Below are 22,606 nucleotides of genomic sequence, written 5' to 3' on the forward strand. Positions count from 1 at the left end.
GTATTCCATGCGAGAAGACATTTTAAATGCAACTTGATCCCTTCCAAGTGAGAAGTATCCCAATTTGAGTATTATTGGTGGATTGTTCTGCTAAAGAGTCTTTCAACAATTTCAACTGAACACATCCCAAAGGCAAATGGCTTAGCGGGGCCTGTGAGTTCGGGTGAAATTTGTGGTGAGATTTGCTGCGAAAGAGCTTCAAGTGGAATTTAATTAATACAAGTTAAAATAGGAACCACATATACATTCGATAATGCACCCCCCACACTACTGTTATCAGTGGTAAAATAATCTTTAAATGCCAAGTGGGTGGAATTATAACACATGTAATCAGAAAATCACGAATGTACACATTTTCATCTGTTTTTCCTTTGAAATTTATCGCATTTCAGCGTATATCTTGCCCTCTAATTTATTGCACCCATGAATGCATGAGAAATTTTCTGGGGGTTTGCTAATGGGAGAAAAGGGAGCTTTCGGTGAAGTGCAGAAATGGTTTGGTATTTATTTAAGCCAGCTAGAAACACATTATATGCTAGTTTAAGCTCTTATCGTGTAACTTTAAAAATAACAGAATATATACATGCGGGGGTGTTTTGAGATATTCAATATCGTGCTGACTAAAGCAAGTTCACCTTTAAAATATATCCTTGAGGTGGGCTCACTCAGGGATTTACTATGCAATGTACAGTTACGAACCAAAATATTTGGACAGCTCGATTTTTGAGCTCTTGACAACCTAACGGTGCTGTCACACTAGGATTTTCACAATTTAAATTTAAATTCAATTGAGCCAATTGAGCATTATAAGATTTCTAGAATTTACTTGAAAATTCTCAGAGCCAGGGCACACTTTGCAAGAAATTTGTTCAATTTTAAATATTGCCGTGAGATTTTTAATTGTGAATGACTCCGGAAAATGTGTGACAGTACTTAGGGTAAGTGTGTAGTGATCAGCAAATTATTATGAATTGTTGTCACTGCAATTTTATGTATTAAAAGAGAGAAGAAATAAATTTGGTCATTCAGTTTGGCGTTATCGAGGAAACAGAGTGTTTTATTAAGCAACTTCTTTGCGCGCACCACATGGCGATCCTCGCCAATCGCGAATCGAGTAAAAAACAGAAAAGTGAATAAATAATTATGACGGAAAATCTATGTGGAATTGGTGATATTTGTGCACCTCAAGAACTAATAATTGAAGTTTTGTGTATATATCTTGGAATCAGTGCTCTTGTTACTTTTGGATTATTGACCCTAATAATATGCTGCTGCAAAGGAGATCAGTTAGGAATAGATAAATTGACATATGAGTGAAATTGTGGTTAAAAAAAACAATGATTTAACAGTCCAATTAAAATCTAAATAAAACATTAAAATCGCAATCATGGGAAATAATCAAAGCACTGCCGATAAAGAGACAATAATTGTGAATAACAGTGATCAAGCTTCATCAGCGCCATCAGCTAATCTCCAGGAATCTGAAGCATTTTTCGGAAGCCACATCCGACTTCTAGAGACAATATTTATAATAATTTTGGTTGTTATTGTGGTGTACGGAGTCATAAAAATCTATAAGAAGTTTAAAAAAGACATGATGAAAAGTGTACGTGAAGAAGTTCTAAATTCGGTAAAAGTAACAAATGTTTAAAAAAAAATTTAACCCCAACCACCGTTAAATAAAAGTTTGTAAAAAATGTAACAATAATACAGTAAAAACTCTCCAATAATGTGTATAATCAGTGATCAAAGTCGAATCATGTGCATTGACCCCAATAATGAAAGAGACAATTTGGTGAAGACTTTGCACTAGTTATCAAATTTCGGCGCGCTCAAGTTAATGGATTGCTTATGCAAGAATTTTTGCATTTCCTTTCGCAATTGCAAACTAAGCACCAATATTTTTGTTATTGACGTCAATTGATTTTATTGACGTGTGATCATGAGTTAGAGCAATGACCTGAATGCCACGACATTATGATCGATAACCAACAACCCTTTTATGAAGATAAAAAAAAAAAAATCATCGGTTCCTGTAAAATTATGTGGAATGAATGCTGTTGATACACAGATTCACGGAAGATACACGGATACACGGATGATACGCGGATGCTGCATGATGATGTTTCAACGCAGATGCTGCTGTAGATGCTGCGCTGGAACTGCAGGCACAAACTACAATCAACAATCCCACCGATACTAAATCCATCGATTTCACGTGAATAGTAATCATTTTTTTTTAAATTATATTTTGTTATGAGATAATTTTAAAATATCATTCAGTATATCTAATTTTATAACAATAATTTCTATGGAATCTCTAGATAAATTAAAAGATTTAAAGACGCTTTTAAAAAAGAACGGTCCCAACAAATTGTTCAAGAAATCTTACGTAGATGGAAAAAAAGAGGAAGCTTTAAAATTTAAACGTGAATGTGATCTTAAATTTGAATCATCCTTCGCGAGAGCTTCTCCTGAAGAAAAAGTTGTTATTTTACAGTTTCAAGACGAATATGAAAAAGAATATAAAAAGTGTTTGGAATTAATAAATCGCATTAAAATCGTAGAAGATATTGATGAAGACATTGAGATTTCTGATTTAGATTCTGATATTTCAACACAAGCAAATATGTCACTTTTCGATTTTCAAAAAGCTCTTAAGGTGATTCCAGAGTTCGACGGAACTCCTGAAAAATTATCTAATTTTCTTGAGCTGGTCGAATTTTATTCTCAAACCTTGAAAGATGCTGAACAAGTAAAATTGTTCTTGTCTTTTGTCCTGAAAGTGCGAGTATGTGACAAAGTCAAGAATAAATTATTGTTGGAAGAGAATCCTAATACATACGATGAATTTAAATCGATCCTTTTGGAAAAATTTAAAGGAAATAAAACTCCAACTAAAATTCTAAATGAGTTAAATTCTTTAAAGCAAAAATCTTCCACAGTATCAGAATTTGCAACCAAAGTTGAGGGGCTTGTAGCAGAGCTGAATATGTTACAAGTTGGAAATTTGGGTGCATCAAGTTCTAAAACAGTAAAATTACTCAATGATGGAATTGGACTCAACGCTTTTAAGTCAGGGCTTAATAATCCTATGAAGGATGTTGTTTTCGCTGCGCGTCCTGAAACACTGAGTGATGCAGTATGTGTTGCTTTAGAACGCGAGGAACAGAATCCGAAGTTTGAATCGAATGTATTTAACATGAAAAAGCATAATTCGAAAAATTTTCGAGGACCTTCGAAGAATTCTCGTGTAAATTTTCGAGGAAGGCAATTTTCTCGTGGAAATTCTTCGAGTCATCAAAACTCACGCGGAAATTCTCATAATAATTCTCACAGAGGTAGAGGGAATTTCAAACAAAATTTCAATCGAGGACATGGACAATTGCATGGGAATTATCGTGGAAATTATAGTTCTCGTGGAAATTACTACACATCTCGTTCAACTTATAATGTCCCAAGGAATGCTCAAGTTAATTACATGCAAAATCCTGAGTATTTTCCAAATCAATCCAATGCAGGACTGGGGTTTCACGATCAGTCAGTTCCTCAGAACAGATTGGAACACTCCCAAGCAGATATATCGAATCACCATCGATATTTTCTTTAAACGTTTCACATGGCACTTTTATAAAAATCGTCATAAATAACATTCCTACAGTCGCATTAATTGATTCAGGTTCAGATATTTCTTTATGTAAAATACATTTGGCTAAAAATTCAAAAATTGATCAAAGTAAATTTTGTTTAATTTCTGGTGTGTCTGAAAATAAATACAAATCTCTAGGAAAAGCTTCGATAAATCTAAATTTTGGATCTAATGTTATAATAAATTGTAAACTTCACATAGTTGATGAAAATTTTCCATTGCCAATTGATGCAATTTTAGGAAGAGATTTCCTTACAAATTTCAATTGTGTCGTTGATTTTAAAGATTGGAAATTCAAATTCGTTAGAAATGGCTCATATATTTCTTTACAACTTTTTGATTACATTGATGATGATGAATTTATTATACCACCACGATGTGAAGTTGTTCGGAGATTAAATATACAACCTAAAGAGGATTCAATCATATTGTCTACACATATTCAAGATGGTGTTATGTCAGGAAATTGCATCATACGTGATACTGCGTATGTACGTTTCGTTAACACTACCGAACAAAATGTCATTATCAAGGATTTTCATCCCGAAATCGAACCACTTTCAAATTATAATATCATCGAACTTAAAAATAAAACACTAAATTTAGAAGATCAATCAAGAATTTCAAAATTGCTTAAAGAATTAAATTTTTCAAATGTTCCAGAGTATGCTAAAGACTCTCTTTTTAAAATTTGTGCAGAATATAACGATATTTTTCATTTATCTTCTGACAAATTAACTTGCAATAATTTTTACAGACAAGAAATTAAAACGAATAATAAAAATCCGGTCTATATAAAAAATTACAGAATCCCTCAAACCCAAATCCCGGAAGTTAATTCTCAAGTTCAAGACTTATTGAACAATGGATTGATAGAACCTTCGGTGAGTCCTTACAACTCTCCGTTGCTGTTAGTCCCGAAAAAGGCAGAGAATGGACAGAAAAAATGGCGTTTAGTTTTGGACTATCGGTCGGTTAATAAAAATATAGTCGCAGATAAATTTCCATTGCCACGCATCGACGAGATCCTAGATGGACTCGGAAGAGCTAAATTTTTCACGACTTTAGATCTGTCAAGCTCATTTCATCAAATAGAAATTGAAAGCTCTTCACGACCCATTACTGCGTTTACTGCTAATGGAAATCATTATCAGTTTTGTAGATTACCTTTCGGCTTAAAAATTTCAGCAAACAGTTTTCAAAGGATGATAAGCATTGCTATGAGTGGCTTATGTCCTGAAAGTTCATTTTTATACATTGACGACATCATTGTTTTTGGATGTAGTATCAAACATCACAATGAGAATTTATGTAAAGTTTTTGAACGCCTACGGAAGTATAATTTGAAATTGAATCCAAAGAAATGTAACTTCCTTAATTTTGAAGTGACTTACCTAGGCCATAAAATTTCTCATTTGGGTATCTCACCCGATCCAAAAAAGTATGACGTCATCAAATTGTATCCGAGACCAACAAACAAAGATGAAGTGCGAAGGTTTGTAGCCTTCTGCAATTACTACAGAAGATTTATCAAAAACTTCGCAGAAATTTGTGTTCCATTAAATAGTTTATTAAAAAAGAATGTTAAATTTATTTGGTCTTCGGAGTGTGAAAATTCATTTTTAAAATTAAAAGAAAAATTGATGAATAAAACCATATTACATTATCCTGACCCGTCTAAATCTTTTACACTTACTACCGACAGCTCAAACTTTGCGTTTGGAGCTATTCTTTCTCAAGGAGATAAAGTAATTGCATTTGCCAGTAAAAGCTTGAATAAACATGAAATCAACAAGCCTATCATTGAGAAGGAATTACTCGCGATACACTGGGCAATAAATTATTTCAAACCGTATCTCTATGGAAGAAAATTTTTAGTAATAACGGATCACAGACCATTAGTTGGATTATTTTCACATCGTAATCCTTCTACAAAATTAACAAATATCCGTTTAGATTTATCTGAGTACGATTTTGAAGTAATATATAAGCCTGGATCAGAAAATCCCGCAGACGCTTTAAGTAGGATAGTGGTGGATACAGATTACTTAAAGTCCCTTATACCAGAAAATTCAGTAAGGGTGATAACTCGTTCAATGGCTCGTAATCAGAATTTGCCATCTATTTCTACACCTGATATGAATTCTTGCGTTACAGAGATACAGCCTGATCACCTGTATATCTGGGAATGCACATCTCAAAGTGAAATTAAAAATTTGACCAGAATTCAATTTCACATTTGTCATAATAATCAAGAAAATAAAGTTGATGTTGAAATATCAAATCTCGCGAGAACCAAAAAGAATATAAAAATTATACACGTGTATTGCACTATAAATATTATGCGGATGCGCCTAAGGGACATCTTGGAAATTATTTATAAAGAAATGAATGATGAGGGCATAAATAATAATAAAATAGCGCTATCTAAAAAAGATGAAATGTTTGACTACTTCCGAGTAGCCGAATTTAAAGAGCATGTTCAGACAATTCAAAAAGATAATAACGATGCATCGAAAATAAAAATTATTTTATATAACCCTCCATTAAAAGTGCAAGAAAAAGACAAAATGCTTGAAATTATTAAAGAATACCATGATTCGCCTTTGGGTGGACACTTTGGTGTATTGAAAACCTTTAAGAAAATAAAAGAACATTATGAATGGAGAAATATGAAACAAATGATTAAAGCACATGTTAAAGCTTGCTTAAAATGTACTTTAAATAAAACAACAAGACATACTAAAGAAAAATGGACACATACAGATACGGCTTCATCTAGTTTCGAAGTAGTAGAAGTAGATTTAATTGGTCCTTTAGAAACTACTCAAAATTATAATAAATATGCTTTGACAATTCAATGTACATTAACTAAATTTCTTGAAATTATTCCTTTAAAATCAAAAGAAGCAAATGACGTTGCAAGAGCAATGGTTGAAAATTTTATTCTCAAGTTTGGAAATTTTAAAATTTTAAAATCAGATTTAGGAAAAGAATTTGTTAATGATATTTTCAAAAATATTTGTGAAATTTTATCTTTGAAACATGTTACATCTACTGCATATCACCACCAAAGTCTAGGAATCATAGAACGTAGTCATAGGGTGTTGAAATCGTATCTTTTGAACTTTTGCGAAAGGGGTGAATGGGATAAGTGGATTCCATATTTTGTATCTGCATATAACATCACACCTCATACAGATACGAATTACACACCTTATGAACTCATTTTTGGTAAACTATTTAATTCAATCAATTATTCAGCAAATAGAATGCCAATATATAATCTAGACTCTTACGCAAATGAATTGAAGGTTAGATTACATGAAGCACATCAAAAAGCTAAAGAAATGTTAGATGATGTTAAAGAAAAGAGAATTTTAAAACAAAATAGAGAACCAGTAGATTTTAGAGTAAATGATAAAGTAGTAATTAAGAATGAAAGTTTAATAAGATCTGGTAATCCATATTTAGGTCTATATGTAATTTTAGAAAGACTAGGATGTAATAGTAGAATAAAGAATGTTAATACTGGAAAGATAAGTTTAGTTCATAATGATAGACTTAAGCTATATATGCGTGAATGAAAATAAAAACTTATTAATTGTTAATTGTAATATAAATAAGATTAAAATTATGTAAAACGAAGAAATCAAAATTCAAAATTTAAAAATTCAAAATTTATAAATTCAAATCTTAAGGGTGAGGGTGTAGTGATCAGCAAATTATTATGAATTGTTGTCACTGCAATTTTATGTATTAAAAGAGAGAAGAAATAAATTTGGTCATTCAGTTTGGCGTTATCGAGGAAACAGAGTGTTTTATTAAGCAACTTCTTTGCGCGCACCACAAGTGTACCATATTCCGGCCGGTTTGCAATTCCGGCCACATTTTTTCTTCCTCAAATTTCCATGAATTTTTAGTTTTTGCACACTCTTGAAATTATACAATAAAAAAAAAATAACAAAAAATATCGCTTCGACGAGCAAGATGATCTGATAAAGGCAGTGGAAGAATTCCGGAAGAGCAAGGAACTATGAGAATGAAGGTGGCCGGAATAGGCCACCAATGTTATGTCTACATTTGTAATCATTTTAAAATGTATTAAAAATGATTTTAGCGAAAATAAAGACGATTAACTGTCAACAAGGTTCCAAGCAACACTCATTATAAAAAAGTATCAAAAAATTCAATTTGTATTAAAAATATTACATTTCAAACTCGAGACTTTGGCGCTTGCATGCAACTATGCCGAAATTTGGTACACTTACCCTAAAATGTCTTATTGGTCACTTATCTGTTATTCAGATGGATCCCCAAAGCCAGAAGAAAGATTTGTAGGGAAAAGGCTGATGAAGGGACTCTCATACATCTTGTTGAAAATCTGTGTGAAGTCATACAAACAGGAGATTTCTTGGCACAATAATGGCTTTGGAGGAACTTAGCAAATTACTCTCGACACTGATGCTTCACTCGCGTACAAATTTATCACTAAATTACTGTACTTATCTTATTTTTTGGCCACAAATAATAATTAATTACGAGTAAATAAATTGAATAAGAACAATGTTGTTCAAAAGGATACTTGTTTAACTGCAATAAAATTGAAATTCATGAACAATTTTAGCATTTTAATTTGCTGAATTCAAATTTAATTGAGCAACCACATTTATGCTATTTTAGCATGTTTAAACATGTTTTGGTGGGCCAAGTATTACTTTATATCAATAAATAAGCGAAAATCTATCAATTCAAATTATTTTTAACCCATTCAGTCAATGTACCAGAAATACTTGAGATAGAATGTTCATATTTTGGGATTAGTTTCCTACAGGTTAATAGATGAATTTTTTGAAAAGAAAAAAAAATTATCCATTATGGGGACGCGGGGAGCCTCTGTCAAACACGTGTCTTAACGGTCACTTAATTTAAGTTCTGCATATTAATTTATTACAAACTCTATTGATTTAGATAGAGTAATTATCTAAGAAAACACATTGGCAACCAAAATTCAAATCAGGAAAGAGGATGAAAGTCAATTTTAACAAATTCGACGGGATGTCGCATTTTCCGTCCGCCATTTTGAGCAAAAGTTTTGCATGACTTCACGTGAAGCGAAAAATGAACAATAAAATGTATTCCCATCTCTGTCGGGCTATTTTTATCCAAGTAATTGAAGGACTAAAGTAACTAAAAATCTATTCGCGACAGAAACTCGAATATCAATTGCCCTGGAATAAATCATCTAAAATCACTCAATTTGCGTATGATGCATAATACCATGGTAAGGAATGGGTTAATGCAAAATAACGCATAGGAACAATTCATATGAAAATTAAATTGAATTTGCAAATTGAAAAATCCTAGCATGTGATAGCACGGTAAGACTTAAAGAAAGTTAAAGAAAAATCACATGTCTAATTTTCTAACCATAGGGCAGAGTCATCACTTTTGGGCGTTATATATTTTTGGACAGCTTGCAAAAATTTTAAGATCGTATTAAAAACAAATTTCGAAAAATAACAAAATTGTTAACGACATCATAAACAGATAATTTCATGATTTTTCCAAATTTGTTTTAGGTAAGTACTTAAGATTTTTGGACGCTATCCATAAGTGTATAACGTCCATAAGTGATGTTACCACCCTAATTCAAATTCAAAACATTTCCTCTGAGGAATATTTTACACGATAACAGCGCCATTGGTTCGAGTATTTCCAAATTCAGCCACAGGTTCACCATCAAAATTTGAGATAGTAACAAATTTAACCTCATAATATCCGAATAATTACAGCCATTGCATTTATTAAAATGTGATAAACCCAAGTAACAAAATGAAGTCAGCATAATATGTATAATTTTTTTCGTAAAATCGAAGTAATACTTTCGAATTGGGAAATAACCTTCATAACAGCATTATAATAACAATTTAGTCATAATAAATTGTTATACACTCAGCTTCTCGATATCCAAAGGATTGGGACTGAAAATGACAGAAAGACATTAAGCAGAGTGCGATTTTTTAATTGCTCGAGTGTTTGACAGCTGTCATCCGGATATCGAAAAGCCGAGTATAGTAATTTTAACCTCATATTATATTTTAGTTTCTGTTTTTCGTCGACAAATAAATATTGAGAATTTCGGTTTTTAGAACGGATTTTCTATTTTTTGAAAAAACTGTAAGGGGTTAGCCCATCGCTTTTTTGGGTCCAAAAATTTTTTGTCGAGGTTTTGGGAATTCCGCAATGAAACTCAATTAGTAGAACCATTTTAAGTATTCTTTGTTAAGTTTATCAATGAATGTTCAGAATTCCGGTTTCTAAGATTTTCAATTTTTTGAAAAAACGGCAAGGGTTTTTTTTAGTCCAAAATGTCATGAATTTTATAAATAATTTTTGTCATGAATAATTTTATAAATATAATAAGAATGTACTACTTATGAAACACTAAGTTAGGGTGATATATCGGGTCTCTTTATTTATTTGAAACTCAAAAATAGATACAGTACTGTTTATCTATATGCACACTCTCTATATGCACAGCTTTTGTGTCGGTTGCATTCAAAATCAATTTGTTTACATTTTGACAAAGTAATAAAGAAAATTATTTTCTTGGTAACTAATTTTTCTTGTTTTTAATTTTCTTAATTTTATTTTTTTCTGTCTCATATCGACCACTCAGAATATAATCCGACTAACTCGCGAATGACCAACTTTACAGGAGAGCGATTTAAAGCTGAGATTTGCATTTGCTAATAAATCAATTAATTTAACTTCACTTTCCTAATATTGTACATCAAACGGAAGGATTCGATAATAGCTATCTTAATTCCATAAAACTTTCACAAAATAATGTGTATTTTAATAACTATTACAACATTTTCCGAGTTGTAACATATTTTTCCTGAGCTGTCATATCAAAAGCTCAGGATAAGACCCGAACAACTCGAGTTTCCCACGCTGCCAAGCGACCCGGCTGGTCACACATCACTTGTCAAAATTGTTTCGATATCATTCCTCATACGCATCACTGTCTATGTATTCTAATTTTGATAAGTAATTATTTCAAGACATTTTAAAACTTTAAAACCCGAGCCAAAAAAATTACGTAAAACACCAAACTGGCATAAAATGCCAGTGCAATTATTCTCCACAAAAAAGCAATTTTTCAATATTTTTCTTTCCGTAAAACTTCTACAGCAGTTCTAGGACTCATAAATTATTTTTTCAATAAATATTTTCCCATTTTTCTAGTCATTTTTATATAAATTTTGTGAAAATTGACAACAAATGCTAAAGTGAATTTTTACAGATTTTCGTAGCAAAAAGGCAACTTCTATTGAATTTCCTTATACTATTTGTTTACATATTGAATTTTCTTTTTTCTAACAATTTGGCAAGAATCTTAGAACTCATATCTATATATTATCCTGTAAATTTTTAAAATTCTCATATATAGTTTAAAAAGAAAAGAAAAAGTAAAACAAAGCGAAAAGTGAATATTCACCTTTTTTTACATTACCATTCTACATCAATTCTTGGTCTTATATTACTTAATTTTTAATATTTATTTTATTATTTTCACGTATTTTTCGAATCGTGACAAAACTCAAAAATATTAACATTTTTTAGGTTATATAGTATAAGCCATTCAAATGTCCATTTCGGATGCCAACTACGTATAAAAAGGTAGCATTTTACGCCAATTTGGTATTTTACGCCCATTTTTTAGTTTTTTTTTTCAATTTTTAACATAATAAAAAAGTTATCAACTATTTTTTTCTACTAAACGAAAGCTAATTAAATTCTCTATATATTAGTGTTATCACTTGAAATTAAAGTAAAATGCCAATTTGGGTTTTAAAGTGTGAAAAAATCAATTAATTGCATTTTCGAATCGAACAAATGTGATATGAGAACAAAAGTTCGATTGGCATTGACAGGTTTCAAACGCAAGCGTGAAAATTCCACGACAATTACAGAATTTACCCTGTGGGAACTATAGTGATGGGAAAATGTCGATCACTTGGTGTGTGTCTAGGATGGGGAACTGGAAGAGGAAGAAGTAGAAGAAGTGAAGTTTGGAATGGCGGCTAATTATCCGAAAGAAAATGTAGAAAACTTTCATGTGAAAATTGATTAATAAAAAGATATAATTATCGAACCAAGACGTAGTGTTTCAGTGAAGTAGGATTCCCAGGACGGATAACCACACCACCTGTAGGTCTTATATTATTTAGTTTTTATTATTTTCACTTTTTCACATATTTCTTATTATTATTTCTAACCAATTTTCAAGCAACAAAATTTCTTAAAAGTTAATAGGTTATGAGCTCTCGCGCCAAGGAGAAGTTTGATGCATAATAAATTAGCATTTTATTGCTTTTATCCAGGTTTGCAATACTTGCAATACTAGAGAACCTCAAAAAAATATCAAGATATCAGTAATATTTCATAAATAATTGCAATATTCGCAAAATTAATATTCTGGATTAAATCGTGAAATTTTCTTTGGTCTTTATAAAATATAAGCCATTCAAATGTCCATTACAGCTGTCAAACTCCATATAAAAATACTAGCATTTTACGCCTATTTCGTATTCAATATCCAATTTTTAGTTTTTGATCCATTTTTTTTAATTTTATAGAAGAGTTATTAATTATTATTAACAATATTAGTTATTGACTAGTTATTACCAAATTGAAGACTATACATATTTGCAGCCAAATAATAGCTTATCTATTGTCGTGAAATCAGCCGGGATACTTTTGACAAGCAAAATGATGACGTCACACGGTCGAGTTATGCGGCTCTTATCCTGACTGAATTGAAAAATGAGTGAGATTTTGCTTTTTTAGAAAAAGCGCTATAACTTTGGAAATAATTTATATTCAGGTATAATATTCACAGGGAAGGTAGAGGGTGTCACGGAGTATCCGAAAAGCGAAAAAAACAAATTTTGCAAAAAATCGAGTTAGTCGCATTATATTCTGATTGGTCGATATTATATTTAAAATAACACGGGAAATTCTAGAACAATAAAAAAATGATAATATATTAAAAGAAAGAAAAAAAAACCGTTGGGATTTTCAAAAAAAAGTTGTGCATATTCAGAGAGAGAACTGTCAAAAAAGTACCCAAACTATGCATATAGAGAGACAGCACTGTATATTCGAAATAACCGTTAAACCACATTTAACACAGCCGTCTCTTGACTTAAGTCCTAAGTTTGTCAAGGACCTAATGCTAACTGATTTAAATGATATTTTAATGTACACAGTCCACTCAACTCTCCGTTGTCCTTCTTCTTCTATTATATGCAAGGCTGTTGGACTTACTCGGGTCCCCATATAGCCTCTCCGTTATTCGGATTAACTAGTTATAGATTGACTAACTATAACTAAATTACGTTATAATAACATTTTTCTACTCGAAACTACAAATGTTCTAATATAAATGTGAGTCACTGTATTTTCCTCCTTTCCATTCTGAAATCTACTGCAAAAGAGCATATAGTGTTTTTTTTTTCTAGAGAATTTATACCCTTCAACCCAAACACTTGAAATACTGCTACAAGTCCTGCAACGATCCAATGAATATTTTGTCTTTCAATAATCCTCTATTAAATCTTTCGTTCCTTTTCCAGGTGCAGACAAAATCAACTAAAAGAAAGATATTGTGGAGAAATTATCGATGGTGAGAACATGAGTTGGAAGTTTGTGTGAAAGTTCATGAAGTATGATCCTTCATGGTATGATTATGATACTGAAGGATGGAAAAATTGCACCTGACTGAGAAATACATGAGCAATGAGTACGTGAATTTATTGGAACAATTGTTGAGGTGAATTCACACCGAACATCAACAACCTGTGACACGTGCATGACAAGGAAGAATGGATGTTTTCAACTTTCTTCTCGCAGCAATTACCTATCAGCTGATTGTCTACCAAGGTGAGTATTGCGTTGCAGAAAATAATACCTCAATCGATTATTCGTAAATTCATAGTGCATTTGGCTCTTGAAACTTCCGACCTCGTTAAAAGAGAATTGTCTAAGAATATCTTTCCTCGGTCAGATTTTACCCAAGAGTGGGTTTTATCTCTCAATCTTATGGCCGTAAACCAGGGGTTTTGTGATTCATAAAAAGAATTGCCGTTCTTCCTGCAGATAACATTGCAAATTAGGGTGATAGTAGTGTTTAAAGCTGGTAAGACTGAATATGAGGTCAAATTAACGTGGGTAATAAATACAAATTTGGCAAATAGAGGGTTGCCAATTATCTCGTACAACGTACCATATCTTCTTTATCCGAGACACTTTATTCTGTTAAAAATTGCAACTATTCAAGATTTAGTCTGAATTTTAAATTTGGTTTCTTAGATCAAGAAAATAGCGTTCGCATAATTGAATAAAGAATCGTATTTGTCAGATCGTCGGTTGCATCAATTGTTGTCGTATCTGCATTTGTGTCGTATCTGCTTTTGTTTTGTATCTTCAGCTGTTTTGTATCCGCACGCTACAATACAGACGTCTTGCGTGAAATTCCGATACAAAAGAAATACAGGTATGACAGCGGTCGATGCAACCGGCGAGATATCTTCTGTTAATTTGTTCTTCGAGTTCCCCGTACGGTCTTTGGGTCCCTCATAAGTTCCTTGCATTCCTTATAGTTTCCTCAAAATTTCTTCGGTTTCTTCATGGATTCCGAATGAACATATAGGAACCTGGGGTTTCTTATAAGTTCCTGCAGGCCCCTCACGAGTTTCTTGATTTCATCATGGGTTTCTCAAGAGTTCATTAGGTTCTTCACACGCTTCGCAGTGTAGTATATTGGATTAATAATCAATACCTAACGGTACGGTATGTAGAGACTGTCGAAATAAAGAGTTCAGTTCACTACTTATTTAATCTCAGTCCACTCACGTCACAAAGGCACCTACATCATAAGTTCTTCATGAGTTTTTTCTGGTTTCCTAACTGTTCTTCTTAAGATCCACGAGTTCCTTATGTGTCCCTCATGAGCTTCTCGATTTTTTTATGGGTTCCTAGTGAGTTCCTCGAATCTTTCACTAGTTCTTCTGGTTCCGCATGAATTCGTAATGACTTCCTATGGTACTTCACAAATTTCTTTGGTTTCCCCCTAGCTCCTTGAGTTCTTTATGGATCCCTCGTAGGATATTATTAAGTTTTATTAATATTATTATTTATATTATTTTATATTTTATTTTATTTATTTTATTTAATATTAGTAAGATCTTCATGAGTTCTTATAGTACCTCAAAAGTTCTTCTGGTTCCTCATGAGCTCAACAAGTTCCTTATGGGTAACTGATGGGTCTTTCAGGAATCCTACATGGTCCTCATGAGTCTATGAGGCCATTTACACTGCCGCATTGGATTGAAATTGAATTGTCCCAAAATCGGATTCTAGGAAAATTCAATCTGAATCTAATGCGACAGTCTCTAAATGATCTCAATGAAGCCATTTAGATTGCGGCCTTAGATTGAGACTTAATGATCCGAAATCCGATTTTGGAACAGTTCAATCCCAATCTAATGCGGCGGTGTAAATAGCCTCTATGATATTCCTCAATTAATCTGCATGAACTCATAGAGTTCCGCATAGGTTACTCACAAACTCCTTGGAAATTTCACTAGCTCTTCTGGCTTCTCATGAGTTCGTAATGACTTTCTATTCACAGTAAAAAAAATTTCAGGTACTTTAAAGCGTGTCCCGAATTTAAAAGACAAGAAGACAAATGACTCTCATTAAAAAACTATAGTACATAGAAAAATACTGTTTATATTTCTTGAAAGGGTATTTCATTATGATTCAAATCCACTTTAATGGTTTTTTATTCAAGCGGTTTCTCCGCGAAATCTTCGCACCATCTTCTTTACTCCCCTCCGAAGGCTCTGGACAAAGTTGTCCCCATGATCTTTGACGACTTTCTTCCACTTTCGTGCGAAGTCCTGCAAATCTTTGGCTGGATTAGCCTTCTTTTTCAAGTCTTCTTTCAAAATTCCTCAGTATTACTCAAGTACCCTGGAGTGCAGGGCGGGATGATCTTCATATCTGCATATTTGACATTGTTGTTGTCAAACCATTCCAGGGTGGCTTTCGCATAATGACATGATGCCAAATCAGCCCAAAGTAGAGGAGGGATGTCGTGGCTTTGATACAGTGGCAAAAGTCGTTTTTGGAGGCACTCTTTAAGGTAGATATCCGCGTTCATCGTCGCTGTCATGAAAAATTCTTCGCTGCAACGTCCACAAGAGCAGATTGCCATTCAAACCACATATTTCTTCGGGAACTTGTCGTACTCTTTGAACCTGTACTTGCTGGCTACACCCGTACGAGTCTTCGCCGTGTAAAACTGTTGACCGGGCAACTGCATAAATTCACCTTTTACGACAGTTTCGTCGTCCATCAAAATGCATCCTTGAAAGTCTTCCAGAACTCGATCACTCAGATTTCTCGACCACGTTTTGGCACTTTGCCTCTGCTTGACCGTGCGATGGGGAGCAGCTTGAGCTTTGTACGTTATCAATCCGTTATTCTCTATGATTCTCTGCACTAAGCTCTTGGAGATACCCAACTTTTTGCCCTCATCTCTGACTGAAAGGCAAGGTTGCTTCTGGAAAAGCGCCAACACTCTCTTCTCCATCCTCTTGTCTACAACTCCAGGTTTTCTGCCACATCTTGGCTTTCGAACAACAGTCTTGAGTTCCTTGAAGCGTAATATAACCCTTCGCACTGTGGATGGACACTTTCCGGTGATCCTTCCGATTCCAGAATAGCTCGCTTTTGGATTCTTTAGGTACGTGTCCACGATCAATTTACGCAGGTTCTCCATCTTTATCACTTTTTTCAGCCAAAACACAACCTTTTTCAATATTTTTTTCAAAAATGAAAAGCTGCCGAAATTCTCTTGAAACGTGAAAAAAATCAAAACAAAACTCAATTCCTATTGTGACTAACTTCATGTTGAAAACTTATCATTTAAATCCAGGACACGCTTTATCTATGGAAAAAATTTTAAGCCGCTATCTTATTTATCTTGAAAGATATTGAATTTTGAAATTTTCGATTTGTGACTTTTTGCCCCAGTCTCCCCTACAATCTTTATTATTTTAGTTAGATTGGATTGTTTTTACTGTTCCATCACCCGGTAAACCCACTTATATTCGTTTTTTTACAAATGTAGATGAAATTTCTATTAAAATGATAAATTAGGTTTTGTTTCTCTGAAAATATCACATAATTAGACTGCGCTGACCCTGAGGACCAACTGTCGAAGTCACACTATTTAATAATACTAAATGTTTCGCTTTTTCTTGTGACTGAAATGGAAGTCAGTGTAATGGAAACTTGTGTTTGAACACTGCCTTCTATCCCCATGATTGTCTATCTTCTCAAAAATCTTTAAGACTCTTCTGCTCAGACGGTACTTATGGCCAAATGTCGAGTAAATAATGAAAAATTCTTTTTGCAAAATCTCCTTTAGTCTTTCTCGATGGTAAAACGTATTTTAGCAATTCCTGTCAGGTTGCATCTACATTTCTCTGATACAATTCTTTTTCTATTCCACTGAGCACATTTCTTCATTTCTCATCCAAACTCCAACCCCTGCTTCTACAGCTTCTTCATCCTCTTCCCCAAAAGAGAAATTGATACTCGCACTACCAGTTGCTTTTCCTCCTGTGTTTTTTTTCCAGCTCCTTCCGCCTGTTCCACACCCTTTAAATTTAAATTTCATCATTTTTTCCCCATGGAGGAGTAAGCCTTCCAACCCTCTCTTTATTGCACAAGACCATAAAAATTATGTTTAACGATCAAGTGTATAAATGAATATTGAATATTGCAGTATGTTGGGGTCACATATTGTGAAATGAGGAGGAAAAGCAAGAAAAAAAACCGAATGATATAATAATGGAAAATATTCAGTGGGAAAATTTCTCATTAAAATTTGCATTAAAAATTAAGTGATACTTGCAGGATAATTTTTAATTTGAATTCATTCGTGTGAACGAAGCGGAAGGAATATTTGAGACAGTTCTACTTTTTGGTTCTCATGGGGCTTTTGGCCAGAGAGAGAGCTTTTTTGTCCTGGCTGGAGGAGGCTTGCCCCTCGAATGCAGAGACAGAACTGAACAAATAGAATTACACAGAACAAACATTGACATAGAGGAAGCAAATCTGCTGTGAGGAGCGATTGTTTTATTTGGATTTCAAGAATAGGGGGACTTTTTATCCTCACGAGCTATGTGCACCCCCCGTCCCTCAAAAATTAAAAATATTCACATTACTTACCACACAATTTACTAAAAATCGTATTGGCAAAAGCTCCCCCTCCGATGATCTGCAGCAATTGAAATCCAAGTACATACAATTATGTATAGCATTACGCCTGGAAAGTTTAGAAGTTCGTGCAGAGCTTTGGCAATCACTAATCAATTTGATTGTAACGAGATCTCCACTGAAACCTATATACCTGAAAAGCTCAATGGGAACATAATGGAGGCGCCAGGTACTTCGGTGCAAACTACGGCAATTTTAAACCACATTCACCACCCCCCTGCACCAAATTCTGATGAGGAAAGGCATGCATATCAAATAGGGTGTACCCTCTCAACCAGTGGATGATTGGTTTTCAAAAGATTCCTGATTTCTCGGCTATTTGGCCAATCGCTGTATTTTGCTCAAAAGAGTGTTTTCTACAGAAATTTCACTTCCTAATTTATCAATATTTCACTATACATAAACGTAGGAAAATATGCTGCATTGAATATTGAATTTCTGAATGTTGGTCTAAAACCAACTTTTTCTCTCATTCTTTATTTATTGACTCTGTATAGAGAAAAAAATCGATCATTTATAACTAATAAATAAATTATTTGGCATTTGAATTCGTGTCGGTAAATTTTCCTTTAAACTTTAAATAAATGTCAATTTTAATCGATAGAAAGTAAGCACAGTGAAAAATACTTATTAAGACACCAATGAAATAAATATATTCCCTCGATATTGAAATGCAAACGATCAAAGTAATTCAGAAACTTATTGACTGCAACAGATTGAGTATATTCTTGGTAATACCGGTCAGTAAAAATTCTAATTCAATTAACACAAAAACGGGTTTGTCAGTAAAGTTATATTGACGATTCAGAACACTCAGAAAAATGCAGCTCTAACTTTATATGGGATTTGAAAAAATACAGCTCTTGTCTGTAAGAATATTTTAACACAGAACATATCAGATGGAGAAATATCTTCCCAAGTGCAAGTCTTCATTTAGGCGAAAATTGATCCATTTTGCTTAGATTTTAAGAAAAAAAGGAAATGTGAAATATTATAAATTAAGAAGTGTATACGGTGGTAGTGTAATAAAAAAAACGTGAAATTCTATTGGTTTTTTAATTTTGAGTGTACGTCAATATTGTTGCGATAATCAAACCTCGTTATGCTTTGCTCCAAGAACTGCTTAGTACTGAAAATTCTTCGAGAAACTATTTTTTCCATCTATGAAAATTCAAAGATTGTACGTTCTTGAGCCAAAGCATGTTCTAAAATAAATGCTTTCCTTCAAGTAAAATAGTCTTTAAGCTCAACACACAAATGCCCGTTCTTGTTTCAAGAGCTAAATTAAGAGCTGTTTGCACAGAGCTCTTTTCTGAGCGAACATAAGTCGAACAACTCGATTTTTTACAAAGATCGTTTTATTAGCTTTTTGGATACTTCCTTGTACCCTCTACCTTTCCCGCACTTGAGAGAAATCCGAAAAAGTTAAAATAAGATTCCGGAAGTGTTTATTTTACCCTGCAGTATTGATCCAGAATCGGTGTAAATATTACCCTTTTTAGGTGTATTAGGGATTAAAGTAACCCATTTTTCATGTTAATTTTACCCTGTAATATGTAAAATTTTACACATTACAGGGTAAAATTAACATTAAAAAATGTTGATATATTTTTACACCTGAAAACTGTTAAAGTTATGAGGAAAAAAAGTTAATCGCACCCCCGTTTTTTTCTCAGTGTGTGGATATTATACTTAAAAGATAATTATTTTCAAAGTTTAGGGTAAATGTTCTAATTCAAAACCATTTTCAGACACTTTAACTTTGATAGAAGATGCAGCGCATTAAGTTCATATTTTTTTCTGAAGAGAATTACATAAATTTGCTCCATGAGTCTTCTAGAATGTTACTGTTTAGTGAAAATTCAATTCAATTCAATTCAATTCAAATTCTTTAGATATAATTTGAAAACTTCTAAAATGCAAGAAAAATACGCGAGCGTAAAATGCTTCTATTGGAAACATATTAATCCAAATGGAGACAAAGGAATGTTTCTAATTGGAGACAAACATTGTAAGTAAAACAACGACGAAAGGCTTCCAAACCTTGTTGAGTTGCTCTTGAATGCAGGATTTGCTCTTATTCCTTGTCTTTTCTCCTTACCTATCTAAAACAATAAGAAAATCTCTCCAAAAAAAAATCATATTTCCGGGGTTTCCTATTAAAGTATTTGCAGACACTTCAGAAAAACCCTTTTTGTTCACGAAATAGGTAATTATTTCATTTGAAAACTTCACGTACCGTTAACAATAAAGATTATAACTTAATTTAACTAAAATTAGCCAGAAAAATGACATAAACGTTAAACAAAACGAATAAACAACAGTCAATTTATTATATTTTTCATTGAAAAACATGGTCGATCGATGAAAAATTCAATGGTGAAAAGGTACATTCTGAGAAATTAACAAATTAAAAATTTTTGAATATAAATGGATTTTCGCTTTATTTGGAGCAAAATTAACTAAATAATGAAACTGTGGTATAGAAAATACACAAATATAGTAATTTAGTACTGTATTTATCATGAAAACAGTGACATTTCCATTTGGAGTAGCGAAAGATTTCCATTTGAAGCAGATTTTGAATTAGCTTAATTAACCCTAGAGTTTTTAAATCCCAAAAATCCTATACTTTGCATATGTAAAATTTTAGCTTCAAATCGCTCTCCTGTAAAATTTACCTACTTTGAGTTATTTGTTTCTTATTCTGAGCGGTCGATATTTAATTTGGTCTGTAATGGTTCCGGCACACCTTTTAGATCAAGAAAATTTTATGAAGTCGAAATTCGAATCCCTTTCTTACTCACATGCTTTGAATATGTCTACCTCATTCGTTCGCACTCTACTTCTTTTTTTAAACGTCACTCCAAATTCAATTTAGTTTAATAGAGTTTGGAGTGAGAAAGAATGAGATAGACATATGCAAAGCATGTGAGAAAGAAAGGGATTCGAATTTCAACTACATGAAATTATCCTGATGTAAAAGGTATGCTAGAGCCATTATGGCTTCAGCATACCTTTTAGATCAGGGAAATATTAAGAAAGAAATATTCACACTTTCAGAATCCTTTTGCATAAATCTCTCTCACTCTTTCCCACCCTCCTTCTTCATTTAAATATCTGACCAAATTCAATTTAGTTCAGTCTAGTTTGTGGTGTGAAGGACTGAGACAGACTTATACAAAATGCTAGCGAAAGAATGGTGAATTTTGATTTCATGAAATTTTACTGATCTGAAAGGTGTGCTGGAGGGGCCGGAGTTATAACCAGTAAGAAAGTCAATTTGGATCAGTGAAAAAAACAATTTGGTTCAGTAAAAAAATCAATTCTAGGTCATTAGAAAAATTACAAGAAAATAAAATTCACATATTTCTGCTTTCGAATATTGCAACAAATTTAGTTTATATAAATTTAATTTGATAGCAAAAGAGTGTCATTGAGGAAGAAAGGAATTTGACTTTTGATTTAATGAATTTTTCCGGATCTAAAAGATATGGACGAGGTTTAAAAGTCTATTTTAGTCAGTGAAAATATGAATTTTGGCTGGCAAAAATTTATCAATAAAAAGATCAATTTGGATCATTATGCCTTCGGCATATATTTTAGACCACGTAAATTTCTTTAAATCAAAATTCACATCCCGTTCTATCCCAACAGTGTTGTGCATATTTCTATCCTACTCTTTCGCACTCTTCTTCTTCTTCTTTTCAACATCACGCTAAATTAAATGTAGTTTAGTCAAATTTAGTGTCCGAAAAAGTGGGATATATTAATGCAAATCTTTCGAGAAGGAAAGAGACACGAATTTCAATTTCATGAAATTTGACCGATCTAAAATGTGTACCGGGGACACAATGATCCAAATTGATTTTTGACTGATTTTTTGCCGGATAAAATCAATGTATTTAGTGACTAAAATTGATTTCTGTGCCTCCTGCATATCTTTTAGATTTGGGAAATTCTATCAAGTCAAACTTCAAATTTCATTCTTCCTCAAACGTTTTGCATATATCTAATACACTTTTTCGCACCCAAACTGAATTCAATTTTGAGTTCATGAAATTTTTGTGATCTAGTCATGCCGGAGCTTTTTAAAAACAATTCGGTTGACCCTAAAAACAGGTGGTGGTGGTGATGGTGGCACAACGTTCCATAGAGGAACTAGGCCTTTCCACAAGGGGAGTTCGGGACATCCATTATTATTTTTTTCTTATACAGGGATGAGGCTGTCAATCCCATGACCTGTGGCTTCAAGTGCAGTAAAGCTCACTGTATGCAATTCGAAGACCTTTAACTCTAGAAAAGTTCCTGGTGACCTAAAGGGGATTCGAACCCGGGACACTTGCAGCATAGAGCGAGTGCTCTACCAGTTGACCCATTGAGTGCCCCAATTCGAGTATTAATGCCAGAAAAAATCTTAGTGACCTTAAAGGGGTTCGAACCCGGGATACTTGAATCACAGACCGAGTACTATACAATTTGACCGATTAAGTCCTTACTCAAAATTATTTAAAAATAGCTATGATGCACCAAGTTGATAGGGGAATCTATTATCTATCTAAATTACTATCTATCTAGATTCATCTTATCTAA

General features: G+C 33.0%; 1 protein-coding gene across 1 annotated transcript in view; it reads left to right on the forward strand.

The window, feature by feature from the left end:
• LOC129807780 (carbonic anhydrase-related protein 10) overlaps positions 1–22,606 on the forward strand; it is a 228,803-nt gene that overhangs the window by 18,210 nt on the left and 187,987 nt on the right. The window contains exon 2 of the mRNA XM_055857262.1: positions 13,297–13,603. Coding sequence (XP_055713237.1) covers positions 13,546–13,603 — 58 coding nt within the window. The 5' untranslated portion in view covers positions 13,297–13,545. The remainder of the gene's footprint in view (positions 1–13,296; positions 13,604–22,606) is intronic.

The sequence above is a fragment of the Phlebotomus papatasi genome, chromosome 3 (genome assembly GCF_024763615.1).
Source record: "Phlebotomus papatasi isolate M1 chromosome 3, Ppap_2.1, whole genome shotgun sequence".
Classification (NCBI taxonomy): Eukaryota; Metazoa; Arthropoda; class Insecta; order Diptera; family Psychodidae; genus Phlebotomus; species Phlebotomus papatasi.